The sequence below is a fragment of the Vulpes vulpes genome, chromosome 2 (genome assembly GCF_048418805.1).
Source record: "Vulpes vulpes isolate BD-2025 chromosome 2, VulVul3, whole genome shotgun sequence".
NCBI classification, from domain to species: Eukaryota; Metazoa; Chordata; class Mammalia; order Carnivora; family Canidae; genus Vulpes; species Vulpes vulpes.
Genome location: NC_132781.1, coordinates 14,179,230 through 14,203,242, shown reverse-complemented (window position 1 = coordinate 14,203,242; position 24,013 = coordinate 14,179,230). Strand labels below are relative to the sequence as shown.

General features: G+C 36.2%; 1 protein-coding gene across 1 annotated transcript in view; it reads right to left on the bottom strand.

The window, feature by feature from the left end:
• The window catches only part of SMURF2 (SMAD specific E3 ubiquitin protein ligase 2), a 124,068-nt gene that overhangs the window by 53,526 nt on the left and 46,529 nt on the right, over positions 1-24,013 (bottom strand). Inside the window, exon 2 of the mRNA XM_072746782.1 lies at positions 2,829-2,867. Coding sequence (XP_072602883.1) covers positions 2,829-2,867 — 39 coding nt within the window. The remainder of the gene's footprint in view (positions 1-2,828; positions 2,868-24,013) is intronic.

The window sequence follows — 24,013 nt, the reverse complement described above, 5'->3', positions numbered from 1 at the left end:
CAAATCTTTTATTTAAATGTTGCATAAAAGAGAAAAAATATATATATTGATGAAAACATTCTCTAAAAACAGATAATGCATAAACAGATATGTGACAAAATTACTGGTAGAATCTTGATGGTGGATATTCACTACAAAACTTCCTACATGTTCCCATACGTTTAGACATTTTTCCCTCTAAAATTCTGGGGCAAGGGGAAGTGACTTATTTTTTAAAGCCAGTAAGTATCCAAACAATTCTAAAAAGTGAGTTAGCAAAACTTCTCAGCAATGGTAGATACCCAGAATAAATAGTATTATCTCAAATTATACAAGTTATTCTACAAGACAACACTTGGCAGTGTATTTTTTCCTGTAATTAAATATATACACAATATATTTCATAAGTCTATAGTCGTGCTTGATATTAAAATTTACTTTTCTCATTCAACATGATTTAAACCTCACTACAAGTAAACACTTTATATTTTGGTATCAATGATAATTGCATTCTGATCAATAATCAGACACTCTAACTCAAATTTCATTAAGAGATTTAGAAGTCAACGTGGATGGAACTGAGTGAAATAAGTCAGTTGGAGAAGGACAAACATTATATGGTCTCATTCATTTGGGGAATATAAATAATAGTGAAAGGGAATAGAAGGGAAGGGAGAAGAAATGGGTAGGAAATATCAGAAAGGGAGACAGAACACGAAGACTCCTAACCCTGGGAAACAAACTAGGGGTGGTGGAAGGGGAGGATGGGGGGGTGGGGGTGAATGGGTGACGGGCACTGAGGGGGGGCACTTGACGGGATGAGCACTGGGTGTTATTCTGTATGTTGGCAAATTGAACACCAATAAAAATAAATTTATTATTAAAAAAAATAGATTTAGAAGTATTATAATTCTTTCTCTGGGTTTAATGTGGGCAACCTTCAAGTTATAAACAGACCAAAGACAGGTGTAAACCTACTACAGCAGAGGTTGTTCCCACTGTGAACCCGGGAGATAGTCCATCCCTGGCTGAGTGCCTTCTGAAGGCCTCAGGATTGGCTTTCCTGTTTCCCTTTCCAGAGCCATCAAGTGTTTCTTCCATTCTGGTTTTAAAGATAATCACATAGTTTCCCCTAATTTATCTTATCTCTAGAGCAAACTCACAACTCTTAATAATTTTTATTAATTTTTATTCCTACACCAATGAAAAAAAATAGTTTCTTCTTTTTTTTCCCCACCTACAACTTAAGGGCAGATAAAGATTATAGTAGTGCTAATAACTGGCTCTCTGAGCTCTACCAAAAATTAAAGTAAGATTCCTCCAGATTTCCTAGGAAAACTGAGACAAGGATATCTGGATATTTTACTGGAGAAGCTGTGTCTTGGGACTCTGGAGGAAAGAACGAACTCGGGAAGGAAGGCTGTGAGACAAAAACGCAAGATTTTATCTTTAAAACCAGAGCAGATGTCTTGGAGAGTACAGAAGCACAGTAAGAGTATGCACTTCTCATTTGCCTCCCTTTTTCCTTGTCACCTGCCTATCTGATCCCATTTGCAACTCTGCAGTACTACTGAGATAAATCCTACCTCAAATCAACCTTTAAGAAGGGTAAAAAAAGTATATACATTGATTACTAGGGTTATTCATGATAGGGATGAGATATATAGTTCAGCAAAAGCCTGTGGAGATAATATTTGGTGGAAGCATGGAAAAAGACCAGTGGCCTCTGCTTTGCTGGGATATGCAGTAGAGTGGAGAGCACATGGTACATAAATCGGACACTGTTAAAACTTTAACTATGTCCCAAATTATCCTATTTAACTCCCTTCCCATATAAGCACAGACAACAGAAAATTTTCTAATTATATAGGTTTATAAGATGTTATTTTATAAACTTTAATTCTGGTTTTCTCTAGAAATTTTAGATGAAAATTTCAAGTGAAATGAACTTAAGTAGGATTTTAAAATGCATCAAGCGCTTATTACTTCTTTTAATCAAAGCCTGAAAATTAAGTAATATCATACTAAATTAGCACTCACAGCTAGTTTTTGCTGGCTGGTAGAACTTGAATTTTTAAATCTAATGAATATTCTCAAATTATAACTTCAAATATTTTACATATAAAATTCTGTTGGCTTAGAGTTCTTTACTAAAAATTGTATCATTTTTACTCAATTATTTATATAGATATATATATTTTACTCAATAATTTAAAGTCATTATGAGATAACTTACAGGGTAAAAGATTCTAACCACACGTGAGGGGTTCTTCCCAATCCTCCTTCACAAAACTTAATCCTAAATAAAGCCACAAAAAATTTCTGACAACTTATTGGCAAAGAGACTGCAAATATGGGAACCAAATGTCTGCTTTGGAATCTGAGACATAAGAGTATCTATGATCGAATGTGGCAGAGATTTCTTTCCTACACTCTGGAAATTCCAAGCAGGCTGAATGACTTCTCTACTTTCCAAGGAATCATAACTGCCTGAATAAAATTTCCTATAAAATGTTAGAAAAGAAAAAAAAGTCTTTACAAAATAATCTCTACCTTTTCTAGAAATCTAGTAGTACATGCACACCTTCGATATTCTTTAAACACATATACACATTCACACACACATTTCACACAAATATGTGTAAGAGGTGGATATGAGGAAAGGGACTAAAGCTAAAAAGGCACAAAATCCAAAAAAAAAAGTGTTGCCAAAAGGCTCTGAACCAAAGCATTCATAAAACAGTACTGAGTATGTTTTTGAATAGAGAATTCACTAAGCCAGACAATCCTGAAAATGTTATCCAAAAAGTCTACACACTACATACAAGATTTAAAGTTAATTTACTTACGGAAAAAATCCTTTTTCACCAAGTTTTTTGCACAGAGTACTGTAAAGGAAACAAAAAAATACATGAAAAGAATTAAAATGGTTAAGGCTGCATTGTCAAAAGGTTCATTTTAAAACACTGAAAACACCAGTGAATAATTAAACACTAACTACAGCAAAATTTGAAGTATGATTACAAATTTTTATTAAAGACTAGCAAAAGATAGCTGAACTGGTAGTTGCAACTTCAACAATGATCACCAGTAACAGCTGAGGGCCAGAAAGTTTATAAATCTGGTTTGACTTCCAATCAATCTTCTATCAAAATTCACCTGAAAGTAGCTCAGTGAAAAGAAGAAAACAGTTCTAAGGAGGAAATACGTAATTTCAGATTGACATATATGCTTTTTAAATGAAATAATTTTGTACTGAAGAACATAAATAAGATATAGCTTTCTTGATATAGATGAGATTTTTAAAAAAGTAACATTGTTATTTACTCTCCATCCAACTCCACAGAAATTTTACAAGTGATAAATTACCTTCTCCTAAATCACCAGCTCAATGACAAGATGGATTAACTGTATCTACCAAAAATTGGAAGTTAATATATTGAGCTAGGTACCCCAAATCCACATCCTCTGAATTACCCTGCATTAAATTATTACTTTTATGGTGATGCACAACCTTGTGAATATATTAAAACCACTGAATTGCAAACTCTAAAGGGGTGAATTTTATAGTATGTGATTATATGTCAAATAAAAGTTAGTGCTTATGTAGAGTTGTAAACTTTAATTCAATCTTGTTACAAGAGAAGGGAAAATATCAAGTTCCATATACTTATGATTTATAAAAAATCTGTAAATGTAATGTTTGGTTAATTTCTACCACTTCTACTCAGTTTATATAGTCTGTTCAATTAATTACAACTATTTAAAATTTAGTGCATAAAATTCATTTAACATAACAAACCTCAGCAGTAAGTCTAAATATAATCACTATAAAAGTTCAAATAAAAATCATTTTGAAGACAGATGCCATTGCAAATTAATAAAATTATTAAGTAAGCACAAGATACTGATTTACTAGTCAGTTTCTTAAGCCTTATCTTAGAAAGTTTTATTTTTAACAACATAAACCCTCAATCATGAAAACTAAGGGCCATAACTAAGAGTACTAAATCACAAACTGGATTTAGAAGAACTTCTCCCTAAACCTTCATTATCAACCATATAAGCTGAATAGAATACTCAGGATCAATACACATACAATACATACATGAATCCAAATTATAATCTTCAGTATTGGTGACATGATGTTTTTTGAACCACCATCCTACAATCCCAGAATTGAAATGATTTGACATTCTACTTTAGAGAAACAGAAAATATATCTGAATTCTCCAACTTCCTATTTATACCTGTACTAATTATTGTTTTTTTAAGGAAGTATAGTTAACATACAGTGTTATCTTCGTTTCAGGTGGACAATATAACGATTCAACAACTCTATACGTTACTCTCAGTGATCCTCACGATCATTCTTAATTCCCTTCGTCTATTTCATATTTCACTCTTTCCCCACTGATCTTTCTCTCTGACCACCACCAATTTGCTCTCTGTTAAGAATCTGTTTCAGTTCTTTTTTCCTATGTTTATTCATTTCTTGAATTCCACATAAGTGAAATCATATAGTATTTACCTTTCTCCGACTTATTTCATTTAGCATTAAACCTTCTAGGTCCATCCATGTTGTTGCAAGATCAACATTCTTTTATATGGCTGAGTAATATTCCTTGTACATCTTTATCCATTCATCTATCAATGGACACTTGGGTTGCCTCCCTACCTTGGCTATTGTAAATAGTGCTGCAATAAACATAGGAGTGCATATATCTTTTCAAATTAGTGTTTCCATTTTCTTTGGGTAAATAACCCAGTAGTGGAACATATGGATCATATGATAAGTCTATCTTTCCTCCACATCCTCACCCACACTTGTTATTTCTCGCCCTTATGATGCTAGCCATTCTGACAGGTACGAGGTGGAATCTCATTATGGTTTTTATTTACATTTCCCTGATGGTTAGTGATGTTGAACATCTTTTCATTATCTATTGGCCACCTGCATGTCTTCTTTGGAAAAATGTCTATTCAGATCCTCTGCCCATTTTTTAATAGGATTATTTGTAGGTTTTGCACATTGAATTGTATAAGTTTTTTTTTTAAGATTTATTTATTCATGAAAGACACAAAGGGAGAGGCAGAGACATAGGCAGAGGGAGAAGCAGACTTCCCACAGGGAGCCTGATGTGGGACTCAATCCTGGATCCTATGAACCAAAGGCAGATGCTCAACCACTGAGCCACCCAGTCATCCCTGAATTGTATAAGTTATTTATATATTTTGGATATTAACTCCTTATCGAATGTATCATTTGCAAATATTTTCTCCCATTCAGTACCTTGCCTTTTTGTTTTGTTGGTTTCCATTGCTGTCCAAAAGCTTTTTATTTTGGTATGCTCCGAATAATCTAACTTTGCTTTTGATTCCCTTGCCTGAAGAAACATATCTAGAAAAATGTTTCCACAGTCAAAATGTTTCCACAGTAATGCCAAAATTATTGCCTGTTTTCTTCTAGAAGTTTTACAGTTTCTGGTCTCACATTTAGGTCTTTAATCCATTTTATTTTTGTGAATGGCATTAGAAAATGATTCATTCCTTTGCATGTGGCTGTCCAATTTTCCCAGCACCATTTGTTGAAGAGACTGTCCTTTTCCCACCATATATCCTTGTCTATTTGGTCACAGATTAGTTGACCATGTCAGTGTGAGTTTATTTCTGGGCTTTCTATTCTTTTCCACTGATCTATGTGTCTATCTTGTGCCAGTACTATACTGTTTTCATTACTACAGCTTTGTGGTATATTTATCTTGAAATTTGGAACTGTGATACCCCTCTAGTATTGTTCTTCTTTCTCAAGATTGCTTTGACTATTCAGGGTCTTTTGTGGTTCCACACAAATTTTAGTATTATTTGTTTTAGTTCTGTGGGAAAATGTTGTTAGTATTTTAATAGGGATTGCACAAAACCTATAGACTGTTTTGGGTAGTATGGACATTTTAATAATATTGGTTCTTTTTTTTTTTTTAATTTATTTATTATAGTCACAGAGAGAGAGAGAGAGAGAGAGAGAGGCAGAGACACAGGCAGAGGGAGAAGCAGGCTCCATGCACTGGGAGCCTGACGTGGGATTCGATCCCAGGTCTCCAGGATCGCGCCCTGGGCCAAAGGCAGGCGCCAAACCGCTGCGCCACCCAGGGATCCCAATATTGGTTCTTATAATGTATGAACATGGAATATCTTTCCATTTGTTTGTACCATCTTCAATTTCTTCTATTAATGTTTTATATTTTCTGGAGTACAGGCCTTTCACCTCCTTGGTTAAGTTTATTCACAAATATTTTATTCTTTTTGGTCCAATTATAAATATTGCTCTATTAATTTCTCTTTCTCCTACCTCATCATTAGTGTACAGAAATGCAACAGATTTCTGTATATTGATTTTTTATTCTCCAACTTGACTGAATTCATTTTTCAGTTCTAATAGTTTTTGACCGAGTCCATAGGGTTTTCTATATATAGTATCAGTCATGTCATCTGAAATAGTCAAAGTTTTACTTTTTCTTTACCAATTCGGATGCCTTTTATTTCTTTTTCTTGTGATTGCTGCAGCTAGGACCTCCAGTGCTATGCTGAATAAAAGTGGTGAGAGTAGACATCTTTGTCTTATTCCTGATCTTAGAGGAAAAGCTCTTAATTTCCCCCCCTCAGGACCAGATGGACCTAACAGATATATACAGAACATTCCATCTCAATAAACATTATTTTTGAGTGCACATGGAACATTGTCCAGGATCCAGGATAGATCACAGGTTAGGCCACAGAACAAGTCTCAATAAATTCAAAAAAGACTGAAATCATATGCATTTTTTCCTACCACTACAGAAATCAGTCACAAGAAAAAACCTGGAAAGAACACAAGTATACAGAGGCTAAATAGCATACTACTAAACAGTGAACAGGTGGACCAAGAAAACAAAGAGGAAATTAAAAAATACATGGAGGCAAATGAAAGTGAAAACACAATGGCCCAAAATCTCTGGGATGCAGCAAAAGCTGTTCTAAGAGGGAAGTTTATAGCAATTTAGGCTTACCTCAAGAAAAATAAACAACCTAACCTTACATGTAACAGAGCTAGAAAAAGAAGAACAAAGCCTGTTGAAAGAAGGAAATAAAAGTTTAGAGCAGAAATCAACAAAATAGAAACTTGAAAAAAAAAAAAAACGAGACAAAAGCTCAATGAAACTGGGAGCTAATTCTTTGAAAAAATAAAATTTTATTTTATCTGGATAAAACTTTAACCAGATTCATCAAGAAAAAGAGAGAACTCAAATAAAATCAGAAATTATGAAAAAGAGACAACCAACACCACAGAAATACAAGGGATTATGAGAATATTATGAAAAATGTTATGCCAACAAATTGGGACAACCTAGAAGAAATGAATAAATTCCTAGAAACACAGAACCTTCCAAAACTGAATCCGGAAGAAACAGAAAATTTGAACAGACCAAGTACTCATAAAATTAATAATAATCAAAATAATCAAATTTTGATAATAATCAAAAAGCTTTCAACAAACAGAAATTCAGGACAAGATGGCTTCACAAGTGAATTCTACCAAACATTTAAAGAAGAGTTAATAGCTGTTCTCAAACTATTCCAAAAAACAGAAGGAAAGTTTCCAAATTCATTCTATAAGGCTGGCATTATAAAAGACAAAAACAATATAAGCCAATATCTCTGATACTGATACATGCAAAAATTGTCAACATAGTATTAGCAAACCCAATCCAAAAATACATTTTAAAAAATCATTCACCATGATCAAGTTGTATTTACCCCAGGGATGCAAGGGGCAGTTCAATATTCACAAATCAATCAATGCAATTAATTGTATTAACAAGAAAGAGGATAAAAAACATACAATCATCTCAACAGATGCAAAAAAGTATCTGACAAAGTACAACATCCATTCATGCATGATAAAAACTCTGAACAACATAGAGTGACTCCATTTCTTCATTTCCCACTAATACCTTAATTCATTACAATTTGGCTTCTTCTCATCATTGCCCCTACATGGCTTCTCCAAAGCACCAGGAATATTAATTACTAAATCCATCTAATGGGCATCTTTCCTTTTTTAAAAAATTTTTTTTATTTATTCATGAGAGACACAAAGAGAGAGAGAGAGAGGCAGAGACACAGGCAGAGGGAGAAGCAGGCTCCATGCAGGGAGCCCGACATGGGACCTGATCCCGTATCTCCAAGGAGTATCTCCAGGATCACATCCCGGGCCGAAGGCAGCGCTAAACCACTGAGCCACTAGGGCTGCCCAAACATCTTTCATTCTTTATCACACTTGACCCCTGAGGAGCATTTGCCGTTTCTCCCTCTTCTGGAACCCCTCTTTTCTTTTTGGTTTCTCTTCAATACCACATTCACCTGGTTTTATACCAGGCATAAAATGCACTCTAAATCTTCTTTGCCAGATTTTTCTCCTATACTCCCCATCCATGGAAATTGGAGTTATTCAGGATTTTTGGCCTAGAACCTCTTCTTTTACTCTATAACCTGAGGAGTACAGAAGCCCATCTTTGCAAAGTTTGTAATGTAAACTACTATATGCATTTATATTTTTCTGGAGAAAGAACACACATTTTTTCTTAGAAGAAAATTCATAGCTTAACAGACTGAAAAAGCTCTTCTTCCCCTCTCAAAAAATAAATTTGAAAAAGCTCTTCTTCCCCTCTCAAAAAATAAATTTAAAGAGCTACATTTCATACGTTCTCCCTGGCTTTTATCATTCTGGTGACACCTAAATATGAAGACTCAATCTTAACTCTCTCCTGAACTTCAGATCCACACAGGGTAAATATGCCCCCCAAAATAAAATCGCCATCTCCTCCTCCCCCAAGAACTGCTCTTCCAGTTTACTTTCTTTCAATGAACAACCCCACTTTCAAGTCCACTGCTCCGGTCAAAAACCTCCACAGCAATCTTCACTACTTTTCCCGACCTCCCGTCCTGGCAAATACCAATTCTAATCAATTCTGCCTTTGAATCAGCCTCCCAATCAGTCTCCTGCCTCAAGCCTCAACCCACCCACTCCAGTCAGTTCTCCACAATGGATCCAAAGTGATCCATTTGTTTTTACAAATACAATTAAGTCCTTCCACGTATTTCCCCTCCTCCTAATAACATTCCAAAATATCCTTAAAAACATTCCTCAGAACTATCCTCCGACCTGTGCTCAGGATCTCCTAGCCATCCTACCACTTTAGAAGTCCTCTACTGATCTGCATTTTTAAAACATTCCCAAGGTTGTTGAGCCCAAACTTTATATTAGTTTACTTACAATGCCCTTCAGGCTCTGACTCCTGCTTACCTCTCTGACCTCATCTTTCATTACCACCTCTCCTCTCCGAGCCTCCAAGTCCAAGATCCAACTACACTAAACTTCTACTTTGTCAAACATACTCCACCTCTCACCCACAGAGATTCATGTGCCATTCCTCTGCCTGAAACATTTTTCCCAGGCTTCTTCTCCTACTCATCTCAAAAGGGAAAGAAACCCTTTCAGAACATGTTTCTCTCAACCCTCCACCCATCTCTATTTTCACAGAAGCCCATACCTATCACATGCACTCATCATACTTCACTGTAACTGCTTAAGTTTAGAATAATGCTTGTAACTATGGGAGTGGTAAACACAATGGAGCATAAGTCAGGTCTGTCTCATTTGTTTGTATCTCTCTCCGGCACAAGCACATATTGCACCAGGCAATTTGATGGGTGCTTAATAAATATTTGTTGAATGAATGAAACAGACTCCACAATTACCTAAAATAATTTCATTGAAAGGGGAACTTTTTTTTTTTAAGATTTTATTTATTTATTCATGAGAGACAGAGAGAGAGGCAGAGACATAGGCAGAGGGAGAAGAAGGCTCCCTCTGGGGAGCCTGATGTGAGACTCAATCCCAGGACCTTCAGATCACAATCTGAGCCAAAGGCAGATGTTCAACTGCTGAGCCATTCAGGCATCCCAAAAGGAGGACTTTTTATATTATATGACAGATAAACAATCCTCAAGTAATTATAATTTTAAATTATGAAATTTTATTTTTATTATTTCCCTTTATTTAAAACATACTCATCAGATCATATTTGACAATTTTCTTTTAAAAAATCACTGATAAGATGTTAATACATGATTAAGTTTCAAAGAGCAATTGAAAAATCAAAATCAAAATAACAACTTTAAAATCAGATTCAAAGTTTATAAAAAGAAACTGAATTTTAGTAATCCAGAGCCTAGGAAGACAGTACCAAGGTCCTAGAAGAAACAAGATTAACTTAAAACATAAATACCAAGATTGGCCAGAAGTTCAGTTGGTTAGGTGTCTGACTTTGGATCAGGTCAAAATGATCTTGAGGTTCTGGGATCAGGCCTTGCTTCCGGGCTCCCTGCTCAGCAAGAAATCAGTTTCTCCCTCTCTCTCTTTGCTCCTCCCCTCACCCGTTCTCTCTTTCTTTCTCAAATAAATTAATCTTTTTTTTAAAAAAAAGATCAGATTGCTAACCTTAACACTAGATCTCAACAACTTCAGCCAGTTTTTGCTTCAACTATTTAATACCCTAGAAGCAAAAATGTACATTTGTAAATTTTAAAAGACTGTTAAACATGATTTGAGACTTGGTAATATTCTTTAATTGCATAACTAAATAATTTTCATAGCTAGAAGCCTGTACTGTACAGTTCTTTTTCTCAGGAATGTATTTGGGTACTAGAACCACAGCCTACTGCTCTTTCCATCTCCAGTACCAATTGTAAGGCCTCAGTAAATGCTCAATGATTTAGTGAATTTCAACAAGACAAACTCCTACTTGTCACCACAACAAATTCTCAACCAAGGAGGTATGTATCAGAATCTCCTGGGGAATGTATGCACAATACTATAATGTAATTTTATGTTGATAACATTACTTTACATTTGTATTTGTATGAATTTATATTTGTAAATCTATCGTGTTTTTTTCCCCCAAAGGTTTATTTATTTAAGAGAGAGAGAGAGAAAGAGAGAGACAGAGGCAGAGGCAGAGGGAGAAGCAGGCTCCAAGCAGGGAGCCTGACATGGGACTTGATCCCGGGTCTCCTGGATCACGCCCTGGGCTGTAGGCGGCGTTAAACTGCTGAGCCACCCGGGCTGCCCAAATCTATCGTTTTTTAAAACAAACCATAGAAAGCTGAGCCAGATATTTAGCAGTCATGTAGCAGTTTTGATTAATGCTAACTATAAATGTGCCATTACACAAGCATAGTATCATTACTCGAGAATCCATCTGGGACCATGTCTCACACAGCCTGGAGATTTGCACTAGACTGATTTTACTAGATTACTTTGATCATGTTACTATCCCTCTCAAATTCCTTCAAAGCATTTTCCCAAACCCATCCTGTTCTACCTATTCTGCTCACCACTTCTGCAGATAGATGGTTTAAATGCGTAGAGGAGATGATCAAAGTAAAGATGAGCCTTTTTGGTATGCTGGTAACTCTATTTCACACGAAAGCAGATGTGATTATCTTGAGATACTTTTTTTTTTAAGATTTTATTTATTTATTCATGAGACACACAAAGGGGTGGGGGGGCAGAGACACAGGCAGAGGAAGAAAGAAGCAGGCTCCATGCAGGGAGCCTGATGTGGGATCCCAGGTCTCCAGGATCAAGCCCTGGTCTGAAGGCAGGCAACAAACCGCTGAGCCACCCAGTGATCCCCTGTCTTGAGATACTTAATAAGAAGGCAGCAGTTCCTGTAACATTCACTCTTTCAATATTTTTTAAGCACCTACTTTGTGCCAAGTGCTATGACAGATTCTGCAGATACGCAGATAAGTAAGACCCTCAGAGCTTGCAGGTCAGATATAATTCAAATACACCATCAATGACCTTTTTTAGCTGTTTCAGGAAATGATTTTAAATTTTGTAAAAATCTCCTTTAGTATATTTCATTTGAGGCAACCAATATGAGGTGAGTGGAGAAAACAATTTGCAGAAGTGCAGATGCGATCAATATTACTGTTTCAGTCAATAATTTCTTTTTATGGTTGGATAGGAGTCATCTATAGGCAACACACCATGTAGTAACATCAGAGTAAATCCCAGCTGTAGAAACAGAATGGTATTGCTGTTCTTACTGAGTTGTACTCATAATGAATGGCTGTCTATGCTTAATCTGAATAAAACTCCCAACTGTTCAGTATTTTCTTGCCAAAATTTCCCCTTCCTCCTCCAGATTGGAGTTGCATTCCAATTACACTGCTGATTGGAATGAGACTGCTTGAGAGAAAGAAAAAAAACCACTCAGACATCTCGTCTTCTGTCTCCCCATGAAAACAGATTTTATAATACTGTTCCTGCAACTCAAAAGTTGTATAGACTATTTTTGAAAAGAGTAGATTTTTTTCTGGATTTTCTTTGAACTTGTATTATCATTGTAAAATAAAACTGAAGTTCAGGAAAACATTACTATACATATTCCAACAAGATGGCCTAGTGCTTTAAAAATGTCTACTAATATGTACCCTTCCTGATCGCTGGCACATGACAGTAATCTAGATCTTTCTGCTCTCAGAAACAACCACCACCCTCAACTCCTACACATGGAATGAAAATGAAATTTAAGCTCTATAGAAAACTCATACACAAATTTTAGAAGTATATATTTTAGTTATTGTTGCCTGAAAAAGGAGCACTACACAAAGATTCACATTCAAAAGCATTATTACAAAATGTTGCAGTGAGCAGAAGTATCAGCTACAATCCTCTGTGCATAATAATAATGAAACAGTTGAGGAAGACAAGTAGCATGTCGAAATATTATTACACATTCGTTAAAATTATGTAAACATATTTATTGACAAGAAAATATTTAACCACTAAGTATAAAAGTCCATTTACAAACAGTACATTTAATAAAATGTAATTTTAGTAAGAAGATTGGCTAACACTTATTGAATACTATGTACAAATGTATGCCAACTACTCTGTGAAGTAAGTGGTATTATTACCTACATTTTAGAGATGAAGAAATGGAGATTCAGACATAAAGACTTGTCAGAGATTACAGTGTAAGTACTAGAGTTGAGATTCCAACTCAGACTAATTATAGAATCCAATCTTTTAACCAACATATATAAAGGGAAACAGAGTGTTTCAGGTTAGTTCTTCCTATATAAAGGAACCTATGCTGGTTAAAGCAATTATTGGTATAATACAAATTCACAAAATGGTCAATGGAAACCTAAGGATGCCTTCTACAAAAAATTAGTAATTTCTTCTTTCAATAGATGTAACGGTTTACCTCTACAGTCATATGCTTTTTAACAAAGTATCTTGCCACAGTTTCATTTTTTTAAAAGATTTTATTTATTGATTGATGACAGACACACAGAGAGAGAGGCAGAGACACAGGCAAAGGGAGAAGCAGGCTCCATGCAGGGGACCTGACGTGGGACTCAATCCCGTCTCCAGGATCACACCCCCAGGCCGAAGGTGGCGCTAAACCGCTGAGCCACCAGGGCTGCCCGCCATAGTGCCATTTAATCAAGAAATTTTAGGCAATCTGTTTTAATGCATGTTATATAACAAACTGGGCCCACTAAGTTTAACTTAATATATTTAGTACCAGGCAGGCAGTTAATTAAATTAGCATATTAGAGGACATGTTAAAAGATACACAGGTTCTACCACAATGAGGTAAATATTTCTGTTAAAGATTTTACTTATTTATTTGGGAGATAGAGACAGCACAAGTGGGGGCTGCAGAGGGAGAGGGACAAGCAGACTCCCCCCCTGCGCAGGGAACTCTACGTGGGGCTCAGTTTCAGGATCCTGGGATGATGACCTGAGCCAAAGGCAGACTCTTAACTGAATGAGCCACCCGGGCTCCCCTGAGGTAAATATTCTTACCAAAAATAACCAAAAAAAACAAACTACCAACATTTAAATATCTCACCAAAGGCAAAATGGGTTCTCAAGTTAACCAATTAAAAGTGACCTTTCTAGCTCACTCATACCAAACAACTTTTAAGTAACTATAGCTTTTTTTTTTTTTTTTTTTTTTTTTTTAATTTTTATTTATTTATGATAGTCACAGAGAGAGAGAGAGAGAGAGGCAGAGACACAGACAGAGGGAGAAGCAGGCTCCATGCACTGGGAGCCTGATGTGGGATTCGATCCCGGGTCTCCAGGATCGCGCCCTGGGCCAAAGGCAGGCGCCAAACCGCTGCGCCACCCAGGGATCCAACTATAGCTTTTTTACCTTAAAATATGAAGATTTTTCAAAAAATTTTCCCAAAGAAGCATATTTTAACTAAATAATACTGAAACAAGATTAGGGTGTACAAATAAGCTTTTAAAAAAATTTTTTTTTAAGATTTATTTATTTATGATAGAGAGAGAAAGAGAGAGGCAGAGACACAGGAGGAGGGAGAAGCAGGCTCCATGCTGGGAGCCCGATGTGGGACTCGATCCCGGGACTCCAGGATCGCGCCCTGGGCCAAAGGCAGGTGCTAAACCGCTGAGCCACCCAGGGATCCCCAGCTTTTAAAAATTTAACTACAGGTTTGTTCACTCATTCAATACAAAAACAATGATTCATTTTGACATAATAAATGCAGATATATTATTTGTTTTAGCCACACTTGTAAACATCTGCCTTATAGTAAGGTAATTTTAAAATGAAACTTCTCTTACAAGCACAGTAATCAAATTCTGGTATAAGTTCACATGTTAAAAAATAAGTAATGTTCAGCTAAAGCCAAGCAGCATTCAGCATGAAATAAATGTAAAGCATGTAGTCTAGGTACCTGGCAGGTAACAGACACACAACAGAAGGTATCATTGTAAGAAACTCTCTGAAAACATTTCAGCTATATATCTTGAATCATTATTTCCATAAATTCTCTTCTCCAAATTGGGGGTGAGAATACATAAAAATACTGTCTCCTCTTATAAAGACAGTAAAAAAACTATGACCTCCTATGCTGTCTGCAGACTGAACACTCACCTGGCTTGTGTTATTGGAGATACAGCCACTGCCTCCTCTCTACTAAACACCTTCATTCAGACAGACAGAACTCATAACTGAGGGCTGCTCAAAGTAACTGGTACGTCTAAATTTAAATTTAACCACATGATAATTTACTTCTTCATCAGAACACCAAGAAGAAAACATTATAAAATATAAGTACATAGGTGTAATGAAGCCTGAACACTTATTCTATATATCAGGGGAAAGTTGTATCACTTTTTGGCCACTCCCAAGTTTCTCTCATTTACTTTTTCTAGAGACACTCAGAGAGACAGCACAGTATAGTGTTAAACTATAAGCACTATAGGAGTTTGAATCTGGCGCTATTACTTATTAACTTCTGACCTCAAACAACCACTTAATGCCTCTTTACCTCACATCTTACCTATAAAAATAAGGATACCAGGAGCCACCCTGAAGTGGTGCTTTTTTTTTTTAAGATTTTATTTACTTATTTGAAAGAGAGAAAAGCAGAGGGAGAGGGAGAAGCAGGGAGCCCTCAGCCCTGCTGGAGCAGGGAGCCCCATGCATGGCTTGATCCCAGTACTCTGGGATCATGACCTGAGCCTAAAGCAGCTACTTAACTAACTGAGCCACCCAGGCACCCCTCAAGTGGTGTTTTAAAGATTAAATAAATTGAAACACAAAAAGCATTTGGAACAGCACCTAGTATCCAGCAAGTGCTCAGTACATATTAGCTATTATTGTCCCTTCTACTCTAAACTTTCTAATAAAATTAAGCCACCAAGTTGCAAGCATCTTAAAAAGCAAGAAAGGGGAAAAAATTTAAAAAGCAAGAAAGGAGTCTTCTCATAACCTGGTGAAGAATCTTAGTTGGGTTGCTGTAACAAATCCCATACAGTAGGTAATGTAAACATTTATTTTGCACAGTTCTGAAGGCCAGGAAGTCCAATATCAAGGTGCCAAGAGATCTTATGTCTGGAGAGGGCTGTCTTCCTGTTTTGCAGACAGCCACCTTCTTGTTGTAGGGTCACATGGCTCATCTTTCTTGACCCTCTTTAAGGGCACTAATCCCAATTCATGAGGGCTCGCTCCATCCTTATAACTTAATTACCATGCCCCACCTTTAAATACCCCCAAATTGGGAATTACAGCTTCAATATATAAAATTTGGGGGGGGGGGCACACACACAAACATGCAATCAGTAACAAAGTTTATATACTTAAAAATAAATAAGTAAAAAATAAATAAATAAATAAATAAATAAATAAATAAATAGTGATAAGTGAGTCTCAATACATATGTCTAGTGTCACTCTTCTCTCAAGCTCCAAGCCCACATTTCAATTGCCTATCCCATATACCCACATGAATACGTCACCAGCACTTCCAATTTTATTTACTCAAAATTGAATCAAACAGCTTTTCTCCAGAACCAGCTGTTCTTTCTGACCTTCCTAGTTTTGTGAATTATACCACATGCTTCCAATCATCTAGAAAGCAAATGTCTCTTATCTCTCCTCTCCCTGACCATTTCACATCTAATGCAGTTGCCAGATTGTATCCGGTATCATATACATATCTCTGCCTATTTCCCATTTTCAGTGTTCACATTTAAACACTCTATCTAGAGTACTTTATAATGTGCCCAAAAAACTTCCACACAGGGTCTCTTGCTTCTTACAAAAGTTTGGGAGTTGTGTTCTAATATCCATAGAAAAGGAGACTACAACCAAAAGTTATGGCTTGCCCTATACTGTCATCTAGTAATTGAGCTTACTAGGCATTCTGAATCCAGGCTCTATTCTCTTTTTCTATAGATTCCTTACTCAGAAGGCCGTCAATGATCCCAGTCTTCTCTCTCCTTAACCCCTAGACTGAAAATATCAGCCTCTTTGTCCCCTGAAATAAGCCCAGAACTTTTCTGCCTTTGTCTTCATTCGAAATATTCCTCCCACCTCAAGTTATTATTCTAACCACCTACCCTCAAAATCTTATCCATTCAAATCTCAACTTCATGTGAAACCTTTTCTGATTTCCTTTCTCACTATCTGATTTTCTCTCTCCCTTCCTATGAACTTCCAATAACACTTTGACTCTGTTTTTATGTCCCTTCTCACTAATAAGCTTGTATTAAAGTTATTCACATGAGATCTTACCTGTCCTTCAATGTCCTGCTAACCTATACATCTCTTAATGACAAAGCCATGACCTACTTTCATCCCTCCTAGAGTTTATTAGATATGTGCTATCTTATAATATGCACTCAAATACTTGTTGAAATCAATAAAAATCCTCAGAAAACCAATGACAAACTATAAGCATGACCAAACTAAAGGGTAAATAATAAAATTCATTCTTTGCTTCGCTTAACCTAGTAAGTCTTTTTGTTGTTCAAATCAGGGTGGCTTTCTCAACTATTTGTAAGCACTCTGCTTATCTTAGGGCCCAACTACCTATTGAAGTCCTTCCTTAAAAACAGATCTCACTAAGAGGCGCATGGCTGGCTAAATTAGTAGAACATGTGTCTTTTGATCTCCGAGTTGTGAGTTCAAACCCACATGGATATAGAGATACTTAATAATCTAAAAAACAACAACAACAAAAAAACAGATCTCACTGAGCCTTCTCTCATACACAATAAAAAGGTGTACTATCACCTTTTATTATCACCAATTATATTAACCTTATTTCTACAACAGTGCAAACAGGATAAGCTCTCAGGTATTCTGCATCCCAGCCTCTAAAAACCGTAGCCACTTAAATATCTGATGATCTACTCTAATAGAGCAGAGTGTCAAAGATAATAGTTTCCCAAACCAACCCCATTTGTAAATATAAACCCGTAGCACAAATAGGAAAGAAGACTGAAACTGTAAAAAAGCATTGTGATTTATGATAATACTTCTTTATAACTTCATGCTTTTGAGTTATTTCCTGGGTTGATAGGGAATTACTAAGTTTAATAAACTTATTTTATAATAATTTTGATTTACAGAAAAGTTACAAAGATAGTGGGTGTTCCCATATACTCCATAACCATGTATTCTATTATTCATAACATCTTACATTAGTATGGTACATCTGTCACATAATTAATAAACCAATATATGTTATTATTAACTAAAGTTCATATTTTATTCAGATTTCCTTAGTTTTCACATAATGTCTTTGATCTGTTCCAAGATCCCACTGAGGAAGCCATATTACATTTAGTCATCATGTCTCCTCAGGTTCCTCTTGGCTCTGATAGTTTCTCAGATTTTGCTATTGTTTCTCGGACTGATTATTAATGGCCTTGACAGTTTAGAGGAATACTGGTCAGGTATTTTGTAGAATGCCCCTCAAATTAATCTGTCTGATTTCTCATGATTATTCTGAGTTTATGAGTCACTGAGAGGAAGACCACAAAGTTTACCTTGTAAAGGTGCCATTCTCATGATATCATGTCAAGGGTGACTTATCACTGTTGATATTAACCTTGACCTGGCTGAAGTAGTGCTTGTAGGATTTCTCAACTCTATAGGTACTCTTCTATCCACCCTTCCATACTGTACTCTTTGGAAGGAAGTCACTATGTGCAGCCCACACTTAAGAACTGGGGAGTTATTTCCTCCCCCCTTTACTGTGGAATGTCCACATAAATTATTTGGAATTCTGCATGGGAGAGTTGTCTATCCTTTTCCAATTATCTATTTATTCAATCATTTATTTATACCAGTATGGACTCACAAATATTTATTTTATACTTTGGATTATAATCCAGTATTACTTTACTCTGTTGCTCAAACTGTTCCAGCTTTGGCCATTGGGAGTTCTCCTAGTTGGTTCCTGTGTTCCTTTGACATAGGCACATAATTGTGGGGAAAAAGGGCATACTTGCATACTTTCTGACACTAGAAAATGCTCCAGGTTCATCTTGGATATTCCCTGCCCCTGTCCTAGAATCAGTCATTTCTCCAAGGAGCCCAGGGAATTACAGTTTTAAACATCCATAAAGAACCACATTTTTCAAACATAAACAGTTAAGTCAATTAATCCTTCAGTTACTAAGGTCTTTCCCCACTAGAACATTAAACTCCATGAGGTCAAGAACTTAATTTTCATCTCCACTGCACCCCCAGAGTCTAGAAAATCATGCAAAGTCATCTTCAAAAATTACCACAAATACTGAAGTCTTACAGATTCTGAAGCTCCACAGGAGGGCTCAAGATTGTGTCACAACATAACTTGCCATTCCAATGGAATCTGCCTAGATGCGTCATGTTTAGACTCCTGTTCTAACATCACTATGGCTAATTTGCTGCATTGTTTTACGGTAAACAAAAGGCTTCCTTTTTCCACTGTTCCTCCCTCTTATTCCACTGCAAGCCAAAAGTTTAAGTATTTCCCAGTAAACTTTCCAGTGCAAAGGACTAATGCATCACATTTCCTAGATTCTTTCTATAATGGCATATTGCCATTTACATTACCCTCTCCAAGTTCTATTCAACAGATCATTTTTAACTTTGTAGAGTTTAAATGAAAGGCATAATGCCAAATCCTTTCCAACAGTGGCAAAAGAATTACTGACAAAGAAAGTGCCAAAAATCTGATACTTGTTTATACACAATGCCCCCTCAGTTAGTATATATGTAAAACAAAGCATCTAAAACCTACCAATATCTTCTTATAAATCTTTATGTGTAATACACAAAGTTTTATAGATTTATAAATAAATATAGTATGCAGAAAGAAAAAAGCATAAACTAAACATATACTGTCTCATTTACATTTGATTATAAGGTGAAGACATGCTCCCATAGCCTATTCAAACACATACAAAAATAAGCCAAGATTATAATGGGATGATTCTACTAAGCAACTTTATAGTATAACAATGTATTCACTAAAATTCAATATTCACGAATATCACAATATTCACTAAATAATTTGTGATGGCTTGTTTTTTAAAGAGAGTTACAATAAGGAAAAAGAAACCTACTCACTACTGACTAAAAGGCAAGTCAGGTATCCCTATGTCAACCTTAACAGGTATCAAAATGCTGTGTTACATTACTCTCAATAAAATGTAATCTATAGCTACAGCATAAACCGGAGAGTTATCCATCCATGGCTGTATCTGTAGTGTGATCTTGACCCACTGGCCATAGCTGACTGGATGAGCAGCCAGTCAGATCCCCTCTCCTGTGAAACTAGCACTAGGAGTCGGAGCCACTAAAATTAGGAAGCACTTAGAGAGAGTTCTAAATGGCCCTAATAGGCCACTGGGATTAGCTATTTCAGTTCCTGAGGCTTTCCATTTCCTGGATCCTGTCTCGCCTAAAGTCAGGCTGCACTTTCCCATCTGGGTGCCAAAACTATATCCTTCCAATAATGTCTCTTTTTTACTTTAGTCTGAATGGGTGGTTTTCCTGTTACTTACAACCAAAAATGTTTTAAGATAAAGGTAATCCTGAGGGCTTACCAAAGTACTGTCATAGACCAAAATTCACTTCACCTAAAATCATTAACATTTATCATCAAGATGTTTTCAAATATTAGTTCTAATCTTAAATCTCAACAGAAACAAAACTTGTGTTCAAAAAACTATCAGACAAGAACATATAAACATGCTTATAATACCTAATTTTGTATTCAACCAGTATCTCTATTCTGTAACAGATCATCAAATTAACATTAGTATAGATTGGTACAGACTATGAGCCAACATACAGAAAACTACAGTAGTCCCTATTTAACTGCAGGGGATACATTTCCAAGACCCTCAATGGATGCCTGAAATGGTAGACAGTCCCCACCCTGTATAAACAAGGTTTTTTCTTTTATACACATATCTATGATAGAGTTTATCAATTATACACAGTAAGAAATTAACAATAATAAAATAGAATTATAACAATAAGCTGGGACACCTGAGTGGCTCAGCGGTTGAGCATCTGCCTTTGGCTCAGGGCATGATCCTGGAGTCCTGGGATCGAGTCCCATATTGGTCTCCCTGCATGAAGCCTGCTTCTCCCTCTGCTGTGTCTCTGCCTGCCTCTCTTTCTCTCTCTCTCTCTCTGTCTCTCATGAATAAATAAATAAAATATTTTTAAAAATAATAAGCTAATAAAAGTTATATGGATGTGTTCTCTCTCAAAATATCTTATTGTACTGTACTCACCCTTCTTGTGATAATGTGTGATAAAATGTCTACATGACAAGGTGAGGTGAATCATGTAGGCATTGTGAAATGGTGATAGGATACTACTGACCTTCTGATGATGGGTCATAGAGAGGATTATCTGCTTTCAGACTGCACCTGACACAGTAACAGGGCAAAGGAGTCTACTGCAGTATTTGTTTGAGTATATCTACTCTATCACCTTAAAGTTATGTTTCTCAAATTGTAGCATGCATCACATCGACTGGAGTGCTTATTAAAAATAGATAGGGAATGGGCAGCACAGGTGCACCTTCAGAGTTTCTAATTCAGTTGGTCTGGAATAAGACTGGAGCAAGACTAAGTTCCGAGGTATGCTGATGCTGTTCATCTCTAAACCACACTTTGAGAACCACAGAAAGTAATGGTTCTTAACTTCCAGGGGATGAAATGGTGGTGGTAAAGAGCCACGATGAAATTCTGATGAAAACTATGTACTTATACACACACACACACACACACACACACACACACATTAAAGGGTTTATGGAAATTCAGAAGGTCATCCATGTCCTCTTCTAAATAATTCTGGGTTAGAATCTCATTAAAATAATAACAAAGGATCTTATACACATATTTTTCAAGTACAGTTTTAAGTTTTACCTAATGTTTTTTCACATTCATCTTGGGTTTTGGGGGGTTTTTTGTTTTGTTTTTTTTAAGAGCCAGACTTAGGGCACCTCAGTGGCTCAGTTGGTTAAGCTGCCTTCTGCTCAGATCTTGATCCCAGGGTCCTGGGATGGAGCCTAACCAAGCTCCCTGCTTAGTGGGGAACCTGCTTCTCCCACTCCTTCTGCCCCTCCCCCTGCTTGTGCTCTCTCACTTTCTCTGTCAAATAAATAAATAAAATCCTTAAAAAAAAAAAAAGCCAGGCTTTTTTATTCAAATTATTAATTAACATCAAGAAGACTCTGTTTGGAAAAACTGAAAACAATTGTACCCTGCTACAGAAGAACAGACAAAGTTTTATCTTCAAAACAGACAAAATCTGTATCTAGATTTAATTACAAAGAAAAAAACCATTTAGGAAGAACAGATCAAGATCTTAATTATCACATGAAAGACATACCTGCATTCCCTTTAAAAAAAAAAAAACTCTAGATTAGAACTAATGGACACATTTCTTGCTATGAGGAGTCACTTTGTTGTCCACTGAAACCTGTACATAAAATTCACTGTATCTGGACAAAACGTAGAAACTCATTCTCTGAAAACTCTCTGGGCCACTAGAAAAATTCAGACCCATAAGCACTTTTACATAATGACCTAAATGTCATTTATCGTGCAAAGGCAGAATTTTTAGGATTTTTGTTTCAAAAAGTTATTAGGTTTTTGTATCCTCAAGAGCATCTACTGTTGCAACTAAAATGTGACAGGCCTTGTAATAAAATCTGTAAAAAATACAGTAAAAATCTGTAAAAAAATGTTTCACTATATGTAGTTTGTAAACCTTTATTTCTACATTTGAAAAATCTCACATGTTTTATTTTTAGTAAAGTGTTCTTTTATAGAAATTAAGGTATAAAATTTTGATATAATTGGAAAATAAGTATACTACAGACTGAATGTTTGTGTCCTTCCAAAATTCGTATGTTGAAGCTTAATCCCCAGGGTACGAAATTTGGAAGTGATTTGGTCAACTCACCTTGAAACTGACCAAAGCCACAGAGAGGCCCCTTGTAGGAATTTCAGCTGAGAGTTCCAGCTAAAGTCTCAGCTGACAGCCAGCTGAACCACCAGTGACTATTAGTGAATCTTCAGATAACATAGGTCCCAGCCTTTGAGCCACCCCAGCTGATGCTGAGTAGAAGAAAAACAAATTGAATCTGTCGTGCCCTGAACAAATTGCAGTTTCTCAAGTAAAATAAATGTCACTGTTTTAAGTCACTAAGTCTTGGGGTGGTTTATTGAACATCAACAGATAATTAGATGAACTAAGAACAGATTAAGACCCATTAAAGCCGGTATTTTTTTGTACTAGACCACATTTCAAAGTATATAGCTAAAGAACCATACCCAGACCTAACACTCATCCCCCTCATATACAAAAAACTACTAAACTCTTGATAAACCCTGACCAGGCCACTTAGCCTGCTGATGCCAAAGAAGCAAATGGGTGACATATTCCTAAACTCACACATTTTATGTACAAAACAGAGGAAACTAGACACAATTCTGTACCACACTTATGCTACAGACTATCTCCAGCTAGTCCAGCGCTTTACCACAAACCCAGATATCACCAGCCAGTCAACAACACTCAAAGATTTCCCTCTTCCAATATGAAATAAAGATAATTCATGGTCTTCTGGCAAAAAAAAAAAAAAAAAAAAAAGACACATACCCACTCCATTTCTCCTGCCCTGAACTTCATCCTTGAGAGCCTCCCTAAACTCTGGGCTGGATCAGGTTCCATGCTTGGCAACAGAACTTTTTCACTTAGTGTTCAATCTTTGCTCTATAAGAGTTGTTATGCTTTCTTTAACAGTTTGGAGGTCCCACAGAGATCATATGATTGAGCTACCCAGTGAAGCTGACAGACCACCGATACTTAAGAACCTATTGAGCCCTAGATTTAGCAGCGTTTTGGCAACTTCTGATAATGATTCAGATGATTTCAGCTCTGAGTTTGTTCTGTTCTGTCCCGCAACTTTTTGCTTATTCTGGCTCCAAGCCATCTGGTTTCTCAAGGGTAGAGATGGAAAGGAAATTTGGTCTCTTTCTTGAATGACACAAAGAGAGGGGATCTATTCTGTATATGTCTTTTGTCAGTCCACCTCTGTCTTGTTTAAGGGATTCCTCAGAAACTCATGGT